The 10,664-nt window shown below is 44.2% G+C and overlaps 1 protein-coding gene across 6 annotated transcripts in view; it reads left to right on the plus strand.

The window, feature by feature from the left end:
* Positions 1-10,664, plus strand: part of Cux1 (cut like homeobox 1) — a 333,866-nt gene that overhangs the window by 175,439 nt on the left and 147,763 nt on the right. For all 6 annotated transcript variants that reach the window (XM_005344582.2, XM_005344581.2, XM_026784688.1 and 3 more), the window contains exon 4: positions 3,656-3,734. In XM_005344582.2, the coding sequence (XP_005344639.1) occupies positions 3,656-3,734 (79 nt within the window). The remainder of the gene's footprint in view (positions 1-3,655; positions 3,735-10,664) is intronic.

Raw genomic sequence — 10,664 nt, forward strand, 5'->3', positions numbered from 1 at the left:
TTTTTTTTTTTTTTTTTTTTTTTTTTTTTTTTTTTTTTTAAAAGCAGGTGGCCAGGGCCTGTGTGGTCTCATGATCCAACCTAGTCTGGTCATCACAGTGATGCCTCTGTCTTTTCCTCTTATTCATGTTGGTATTATGGGGTGGGAAGAGTAGATAGATTTGCCACCTCAGGCCTATATGTGCACAAAGGAGCCATAAGGTATAACCTGGGAACCTGATTCCACACCCTTTTTTTTTAGACCTCACCCAAAGAGCTGCCCTGCCTGTGTGCCACTGCCTGTGCACATAGTGACAGGCAGATAAGAACGGGATGGGTGTAAGTTTCTTTCTGCCTTCCTCTTTGAATTTAGTCCAGACAAGAGGACCATTCCCTTCATAGACACCTGCAGCCTTGCTCTTACAGGGAACAAAGTCAATATCACTTCTCTGTGTTAGGTTACTTGACTGTGTTAGAGCACTTGCTTGCTCAGCCCTGGTAGGTGAAGTTTGTCACCTGTAGCCCCTGGCAGTTCTGATCAGACAGTCAGCCCCAAAGTTCTAGCACTTCCTCCCAACCCTGCTCTTCCCTGGAACTCTGCCAACCAGAGGAAGTCTGGACTGAATCTAGAAGAAGTGGACTTGGGCATAGTTTGCTCTGCCTGGATATGTCTGAGAAGGCTCAGGTGGAAACCTGGAAACAGAAAGTGCTGCCGTCGGTAGCACTGGCTATGAGCAGTAAATAAGAACAGCCACCTAGGAAAGATGAGCTAAGGACTAACGCATATTTTAGGACAGCAACCATAGGGAGAAGGCAGAAGAAAGGGGATCATAAGGAGGCTGTCAGAATTCTCAAAATGTCATTATTCCAGACCATTAGAGAAGACTTACCCAGGGAACTGGCAGTCTCAGCTAGAAACTTGGCCTCTCTTAAACCTCATGGGCTGAGGATGTGGCTTGACTGGTAGGCCAAGCATACATGAAATCATGGGCTCGACCCCCAGCACTGAATAAACTGGACAAGGAAACACATATCTGTGGAAGCAAAAGGCTCAAGAGTTCAAAGTAATCCCCAGCTAAATAGTGAATTCAAGGGTAGCCTGAACTATGTGAGATCTTGTCCTGGAAGGAAACAAAGAAGAAGAAAAACTTAGTATCTACTTACTTAATGGATTACTTAAACCCACTGCTTACTCTTGTCATCTTGGGACTGGATTTGAACTTGCTGCCTTTGTGGAAAAGTCACAGAAAGGAGCGCTTAGAACCACACAGACTAGGAATTAGATTCCTGGTGCTGTCAGAGTGGCTTAAACACAGAAATGATTGCCTTCTGGTCCTGAGACTAAAGGACAAGGTGAAAGTCTGAACAGGGTTGGTTCCTTTTGAGAACAAGGTAGTGGTAAATGATAATCCTTGGTATATAGAAGCAGAAGCCCAGCCTGTCTTCCTCTGTCAGTGATAGTCTCCCTGTGTATGTCTGCTAGAAAAAAACATTCCAGTGTTGCACAAATATATGAACAGGGTGTAAGTAACCTGGCAAGGCAATTTCTTTTTATGAAACGTGTGGATCATGACCAAAACCAGGCTGCAAACACATGGGACGGGAAGTTCGCTTAGTTTTTATACTAAAGCGGGTGGTGATTCTGTGTCATCTCATTGGTGATAGCATGTCTGTGTCCCCCTCCATTTTACTGTGAATGTGTATGTGTGTCTCCCCAACCCTCAAGTCACCCCTTTCTATAATGTCTGTTAGATTAAAGTTATCACCTCAGAACCTGTAGTAAGGCCATATGCATGGCTGTGAGGGGAGGGACCTAGGGGTCATTTTTTGTTTTGTTTTGTTTGTTGACTTTTTGGGGAGGAATTGTCTTTCAAGACAGGGTTTCTCTGTTTAACAGCCCTGGCTGTCCTGGAACTCACTATATAGACCAGGCTGACCTGAGACTCACAGAGATCCACCTGCCTCTGCCTCCTAAAAGCTGGGATTAAAGGCAGGCACCACTACTGCCTGGCAAGGGTTAGGACTCATAGATAGTTCCAGACATACAATTCAGCACACCCCTCTTAGACATGTAAACAGCTTCCACAGGGATCTGGAAGGGAAGCCCTTTTAGTTACCCATAGCAAGAGTACCTGGGAAATGCAGGTACCTCCCTGGCCTGTGCTGTGATGGTTTCTGGAGCCAGTGCAGGGATCAAGGCACAAAGGCAGCTAGATGCATAAGAAGTAGTCCATCCTAGAGGCAAGCCAAACATGGTTTTGGATACCTTTCTCAGCTCTTGGGGGTAGAAGCTGGGGGATCCAGAGTTCAATTTTATTTCTAGCTACATAGTAAGTTCAAAGCCAGCATGGACTATAGGAGATCCTGGAGAGACGGGGAAAGAAGTATTTGCCTTGTAGATTATTTTGGAACAACATCCCCCCCCCCCATCAAATTACCATTTTTTTTAAATAAAGTGAGAAGAAAGATTTATTTATTCATTATGTATGCATGTCAGAAGAGGGCACCAGATCTTACTACAGATGGTTGTGAGCCACCATATGGTTGCTGGGAATTGAACTCAAGACCTTTGGAACAGCAGGCAGTGTTCTTAACCGCTGAGCCATCTCTCCAGCCCACAATTTTTTTTTTTTAATGAAGGAAGAATAGAGTCTGAATTTTAAACAAGTGACTTCAGATGTTGATTTTGGAACACTTGTTAGAAGCTGCTGTTTTTTGCAGTGTCACTTGCCTGCCCTGTGTTAGAACTCCTGAGACCAAGGAGCCTGTGTCCCCCACTCTTCGATGATTCACCTTCCTTTCTCAGATTATTCTCAGCCCTTAACAGACTATTGCCTGGCCCAGGTGAGAGGCCCTGTAATTAAGACCCATCTTTTGCCTCTTTAATAACACAGGAGAGAGAGTGATCCTAGGTAAGGCCAGCAGGAAACTGTAATTCCAGGTCCTCTTCCTGAGCTGGTACGAATTTAGTGCATGTGAAGTCTTGCTGCCTCAGGAGCAAGAGCTGTCTGTTGGGTTGGCAGCTGTATGGCAGGAGGTAAATAGCATAACAAGACAGTCTGAAACTCCTTGGAACCCCAGTCTACTTGGGATTTCCTACTTCACCTTCCGTGATATGTAGACATGGGCTGAGGAAAATGAGCTCGGCTGGGTCTTCATAAGACAGCACAGACACAGAGCCTCCCCAGTGCCTACTAGAAAACACCAGCAGTGTCCTTAACTTATTTTTTTCTATGCCTCATACTAACTCAGCATGCTCCAATTTTCACCATTGGTCATTTCTCAAAGCTTCCACGTTGTCCTCTAGAATGAGGACAGAAAGATTTACATGGTCTTCCAATCCCAGCCTCTTCCTGGGTATCTTCTACTGTGATATATATCAGGTAAATGTTATCCTCTTCCATGTATAGGGATGGCCTCTTGGATTCTGACCCCACTTGCCCATCCAGTGTCATTGCCAATGAGTTCCATGTGTGTATATTTGTGCTTTCTCCCTAAGACCCTTGCTGACTGCTCCCATGTCCATGACTTTGTATAGCCTTATCCATGGATCTTAACTTTTATTCCACAACTAGAACATAAGCAAATATGTGAGGTAGGAGGATTAGGAAGTTCTAGGCTACCTCAGGCTATATAGTAAGACATTTTGAATTATCTCTTGTCTCCTTTCCTTTCAGATTGATGCACTGAGTAAAAGAAGCAAAGAAGCAGAGGCGGCCTTCTTGACTGTGTACAAGAGATTAATTGATGTTCCAGGTAAATCAGGCCATTGGTAGCCAGTAAGAACATTGTGTTTGCTTAGTTGTGACGGTTAGTAACTGTTTTTAGTTTTCCTAAGGTGAATGGATCATTCAGGCAGCTTCCCTGGGAAACCAAGGGGTTTGAAGATTGTAAGGTCTTTAGAACCCAGACTTTGGGCAAGCAGGAAGATGCAATATGTGTATAATCCCAGGCTCACGTGCTGATTCCTCTGTAAGCACAGAAGCCCATGCCTGTGGCCATGCCGCAGGATGTTTGTGTCACATGGTGTACAGAATGATGTTAAGTGCTCTGCAGTGGTCTCCCAAGGGCAGCTGCCCCCTGCAGGACCTTTAGAGTGATGTTTACAGCACACCTGATTGCTCCACTCCCCTCCAGGGTCACAGAGGATCAGTGACTTCTGGGAAAGTATCTTTTCACTGAAGGGTTAAAGCTGACAGCCCCATTCACTGTGACTAAGTATTTGAGTTGCATCTTCTTTTAAAGGCATGCGTTCAAGTTGAAGTGCTCCTTCTCAGGGATACCTCAAGGAGGTGCCATCCAAGTCCTTTAGGGCAGTGTGGTGGGTCCCTCATTCCTCAGCTTTCATGGGATTGAGAATCTGTCAGGACAGAAGGACATAATCACATGGGTCCTAGCTCCGCCCTGGAGGAAAAGTCACCTAGCTATCTTCCTCTGCTGACAAGGAAACCAAAGAACTCCCCCCCCCACACACACACACACATACACACTGCAGTTACATATTTGCCCTGTTTGATAATTGTGCAGACATCACCCATATGAGGCATGCCTTGGCAAACAAAGCAGAGCTTCTCTTTTGTGCCTGTACGAATGTTGCCTTCCTTCTATGAAGGGCCTGGTCCATAGCACTGTGATCACTGACAGCGACCAAGTCAATGCCACCAGAGTTCGCTCTTCTCTCTGGGAGCTGAACCAAACAAGGAATTCTCTGTATTGCTTTTCCCTTTGGATCTCAGTTCTCTCTTTTGTAAAATGGATAGGGTATGGGAATGATGGAGTGGAGAATACTTTCCCATGTCCCACGTTTTTACTACCTTATTTTTTTGTCATGCTCTGAGCTCAAAATTCTGACCTTGGGATTTTCTGTAAGAGTTTGTATGTGAGAATGGGTTTTCTGAAAACTGTACCCAAAACCAACAAGGAAACTTCTGTATTATAAATGGATTATTTGGTGCTTAGGGTACACTGCATGCCCTAGTTTGCTTAGCTGTTGCTGTAATAAAACAGCAACCAAATCAATTTGGGATAGGAAAGCATTTATTTAACTTATATGTTCTGATCACATACAGCTTTGAGAGGAGTTAGAACAGGGATCTAGAAACAAGAACTAAAGCAAAGACCATGGAGAAAAACTGCTTACTGGCTTACTCTCCATGGCTTGCTCAGCCTGCCTTCTTGTACAACCCAGACTTCCTGCTCAGAGGTGACACTGCTTACAGTGGACTGGGCCCTCCCACATCCATCACTAATCAAGAATTGCCCACAGGAGCAATTCTCCTTCCCATGGTTGCTCTAAGTTGCACTGTTCCTCAGGTGCCAGCAGTTTGATGAACACCTCTTACATTTTGGATTTTTTCTCGTATTTTACTTTTCATTGTTGGCGGTTGAATCCCCCGGGACTTTGTACATGTTAATCAGCTTGGTTCTCTTATATGTAAGGCATCTGAGAATGTTTTCTCAAACCATGTGATGTTCACACTGACTCCCAGGATGCAGAATTGTACAGTCATTTCCATACCATTCATTCTCCAAGTGTTCTCTCAGTTCCTCCTGCTCTCTGCCCCTGCCATCATTGCAGGATTCCACAGGAAAGGGTGTTCCAGATGGGAGCAGAGCCTGTCAAGCTGGGGAATTATTATTTTGTGGTCACAAAAGACCTACTTTCATTTTTACCTCAGCTGCTGTTTTCAAGCTAAAACATATTCTGTACAAAGTCACGTTTGTACCAGTATTTTCCCCTAGTGAAGTTTCCCAGATAAGTAAACACTTAACAGGTTGTTGGATTCTTTATCTGAAATTATTTTCTAGCTTCGTTTCCCATAGAACACAAATATATTGTTTTCTCATTAAAGTTATATTTTATATATAAAGATCTTATATTTTTATAGTTTTCATAATTATCATATTGGACTGAAGAATTTTATTTTAACGTTTATTTGCTTGTGTACATATGCACATACATGTGTGCCACAGAGCATTTGTGTTCATCAGAGAACAACTTGTCAGAGTCTGTTCTCCCCTTCTATCATGTGTGTCCTGGTAATCAAACTCGGGCCCACAAGCACCTTTATTCTCTGAGTCATTTCAACGACCCATGTTTGGGTTCTGAGGCAGGGTTGTGCTGTATACTGAAGGGTGGCTTCAGTTTCACTACATAGTCCAGGTTAATGTCTGGCTCACCACAATCCTCCTGTCTCAGTCTCACAATTACTAGAGATAGAGGTGTGTGTTACAACACCAAGCTTGAACTATCAGTAGTTTTCAACCTGTGGGCCATGGCCCCTTTGTGGGTAGCATATCAGATCTCCTGCATATCAGATATTTACATTATGATTCATAACAGTAACAAAATTACAGTTGTGAAATAGCAATGAAAATAATGTTGTGTTTGGGGGTCACCACAACATGAGGAACTGTATTAAAGGATCGCACCATCCTGTCTAGCATACATGAGGCCCTAGGTTCCATCTGTAGCTACGTAAATCCAGACACTATAGTAAATACATGTAATCCCGGCACTCAGGGTGAAGGAAGATCAGGAATTCAAACTCATTCTTGGCTACACACCAAGTTCAAGGCCAGCATGGTCTACTGGAGGGCCTGTCTCAAAAAAAAAAAGAAAAGAAAATGTTTTCTGTATCAAACTCAACCCAGACACTTAAATCCCAGGTAGATCACTACCCTCAGCATGCTGTGCACTGACAGGTCTGACAAGTTTCCTAGGAAGCTGGGCTGGGGTGCTCCACCTGGGTCATGCAGTCTGGCGATTGCTTAGATGAGGTAATCCTGTGGCTGGGGCTTCCAGGAAAGGCCTGGTCAATAGCGCCTCATTTATTGACAGCCACCCAGCCAGGCAGGGGTCCAGGAGCCTTCATTGTCTGTGGGCTTTAGGCTGCAGTCCAGTAGAGCACAGAAGGACTTGTGGACATATTGAGTTGTACTTAAAAGAGACAAGAACTCATATTAACAAGAAGCTTAGGGAAACCGACAGGTATGTCAGCTACATGCCCTGTGGTTCAGTGCCAGGAGCTCAGGCAGGGCAGGATTGCCAGCCCCAGGAAGAGCTGGGTCGGGTCCTGAGGTGGCACCAGCCGCCATGCCACCTAGAGCTGTATTTGTTGTTTCTTCTTGCTCCTTGTTTGTGGAGTCTACCAGAGGGAAAGTGCCGTATGGCCAAGGTCTATTCTCTTGCTCTGTGCCCACCAACAGGCATACAGAAAGCATGAGCCAGGCAGGTTATAGAACCTCCAGGGACCCCAAGCCATTTTTAGCAGCAGTCACCAAAGAGATAGCTTCATCTCTGTCTAGCTCTCATTCCCAGGTGAAAGCCTGCATGCCAGCTGTCTCCTGAACTGTCCATTGGGATGGCTAATGTCCCCTGTTCCCACCCTAGGGACACTGTCCTCTCCCTAGACCCTGCTTCTTTTGAGTGGCACTTTCTCTTACCCATATGCTCACCCAAGGACCATATAGTCAGCCTGTCCTCCTAGCCTGTAGGATGTCTGTATCCCAATTCCTGACACTCTTCTTTACATTGCAGGTGCCCTAAGCACAGTTCAGTTCACCTCTTGCTAGACCTGCAGATTAATTTATATGAGGACCCAGCATCCTAAAATGTTCAACCTTATCCTGACACATTTTGCTCTGACCTCATAGTCTAGATCTGTGTAGTTTAAGAAGAGAATTCACCATCTTCCTACCTCAGTCTCCCAAATGCTAAGATCACAAGCATGTATTGCCATACTCAGCTTCCTGTCATCCCCCTCCCTTTTGAGATAGGGTCTGATGTAGCTCAGAGCTACCCTCAAACTTGATATGTAGCTGAGGATAACTTTAAACTTCTGATCCTCCTGCCTCCCCAACCTGAGTACTGGAATTAAGAGTATGTACCACCCTTTGACTCCAGGGTCTCTCTCATGCATACTAGACAAGCAGTCTGCCAACTGAACTACAGCCCAGGCATCTCACTGCCATTGTAACTATGGTTGCATGCTGCATAACAATGTTTTAGTCAACAAGGAAACACATATACAGTAACAGTGGTATTATAAGACTGTCACCTAGTGATTTCCTCCCTGTTTTTGCTTCTGTAATATTTCTTCAGAAATGACAGAATCCAGTAAACATTTCTCTGAATTTATCCTCATAGATGCTTGACTGTACTTGCTAACTGGGTTCTTTTGGAAGGGACACTCAAACAACATGACCCTGTTCCTAACCATTTCCCAGGCATCTACCCCAGTGTCTACCAAGTAGTAGAAATTTGGTAAATATTTAGCTAGTGGATGTACAAGTGGATGTATCAAATCATTTCTTCAAAGTGCTTTCTGAAGTCAGATGGGTGGTGCTATAATCCCAGCACTAGGGTTGTGGAAGCAGGATGCTCAGAATTTAAGGTTATCCTCACCTCTGTAAGAGTTTCACTATAGGGCAATATGAATGACATAAAACTGTGCGGGGTAAACTAAACACAGTATTACTTAAGGTTTCCTTGGTCTGTAGCTTTCTTCAATCAAATTTATACCTTGCTCCTGTGGTTGACACCACCCATGGGAATGAACTCCCTAGAGTATCTAAAGTATCAGACAGCATCTACTGCTCCAGAACAGATTGTCTTGTCACTGCCATGGAGAGGTTTAATAGCTCTTGAATTTTCATTTAGCTTTTATGTCAGTCTATAAAGATTTTCATGGCTGCAAAGATATTGAGACAGCCTTTCCATTTGGGGTCCAGCACATGTGCTTGGCAAGTTTTCCGTCCTGTGGCTTTAATGCCTAGCACATGCATTTGGTTGAACAGCTGTCCTGCCTGCATCCCAGCCAGGATCTCCTTACACCCTACCTATTCACCTGCCCCGACCTCTAGCCACTTCGTGGACTAGGAGTGAAAGAGAAAGACTCTGCCAGCTTTGACTTCTTTCATCCTTCATGTTCACCCCCCTACCCCCACAAAGCAAAGTGTGGTGGTGCACACCTATAATCCCAGCACTTGGAAGGGTCAAGAAATTCATAAATACACCAGACCCTGCATCTATTCATCAGTTAAGTGAGAGTAGTATTGCTCTTGCAGGAACCGAGTTCCTAGCACCCATGTTAGGTGGCTCACAACTGTCTGTAACTCCAGCTCCAGGGATCAGATAACTTTTTGACTTTCACAGGCACATGCGCGCACACACACACACACAAATAATTCTAAAGAGACCTTGTCTTAGTTAGGGTTTATATTGCTGCAGCGAAACACCATGACTAAAAAGCACATTGTGGAGGAACAGGTTTATTCAGTTTAAACTTCTACATTGCTGTTATTACCAAAGGGGGTCAGAACAGGACCTCAGACAGGTCAGGAGCTGATGCAGAAGCCATGAACGGGTGCTGCTTACTGGCTAATTTTATATGGTTTGCTCAGCCTGCTTTCTTATAGAACCCAGGACCAGGGATGACCCACCCACAATGGGCTGGGTCCTCTCCCATCAACCACTAATTAAGAAAATGCCCTACAGCTGGATCTTATGGAGACATTTTTCCCAATTGGGGTTCCTTCCTTTCTGATGATGCTAGCTTGTGTCAAATTGACGTAAGACCAGCCAGCACAGATCCTGTCTCCAAAAATCAAAAACAATCAACTATCAAAAATCCCAGCATGTTAAAGATACTGACTAGACCTTTATTGCAAAATAACCTTGAGTTATTATTGGTCATTATCCCAGCAGTTAAAATAATAATGGCCTAATATTTCCTTAGTGACAGATTTTTTTTTAAATTTTTCTTTTAAGATCTACCTGCCTCTGCCTTCCCAGTGCTAGGATTAAAACCATGAACCAAGCCGGGCGGTGGTGATGCACGCCTTTAATCCCAGCACTCGGGAGGCAGAGGCAGGCGGATCTCTGTGAGTTCGAGACCAGCCTGGTCTACAAGAGCTAGTTCCAGGACAGGCTCCAAAGCCACAGAGAAACCCTGTCTTGAAAATCCAAAAAAATAAAAGCATGAACCGTTGGGTCCAGCTCAGGTATGATTTGCTTGAGTTGGGTTTTCACTCTGTCACCCTCCTGGAACCTATAATTCTCCAGTCTCAGCCTCTCTAGTGCTGGGATTATAAGTGTATGCTACCAACACACTTAAGAAGTCAAAGCCTTAGACTTCCATAAGAAGGCATTTTACTCAGTCACTTCTGTGGCTCCAGTTTAGTTTTTTAGTAATTCATTAGTTATTTTATAATTTTTTATTATGTGGGTGTGCTTGCATGTTTGTGCCATATCACATATATAGGAATTAGAACCTTTAGAAGGTGATTTTCTCATTCCATTATGTGAGTCCTGGGGATCAAACTTGTATCATCAGGCTTATCAGCAAATAAATTTACCTGCTGAACTGTTATCCTTGTCTCCATTCATTTTTTTTTTTTGAAACAGGGTTTAATGTGGCCCAGGATAGCCTAACACTTGGTGTGCAGCCAGCACTGGCCTTATATATCTGATACTCCAGCCTCAGCTAGTCCTAAGATTCTGAGCATGCCTCACCATGCTTGGCTACTTTTTTTTTTTTTAATTCCACGCACTTCTCATTGAGATTATATCCATTCTCTAACAATTCACCTCATGAGTACAAGTGTCATGACCATTTGCCAACTTTGTGACCTGATAGGATTCCCCCAGTGAGGCTCCCCTCTGCTTCAGTTTTCCTATTCTTT

This window comes from Microtus ochrogaster, chromosome 2 (assembly GCF_000317375.1).
Source record: "Microtus ochrogaster isolate Prairie Vole_2 chromosome 2, MicOch1.0, whole genome shotgun sequence".
Lineage (NCBI taxonomy): Eukaryota > Metazoa > Chordata > Mammalia > Rodentia > Cricetidae > Microtus > Microtus ochrogaster.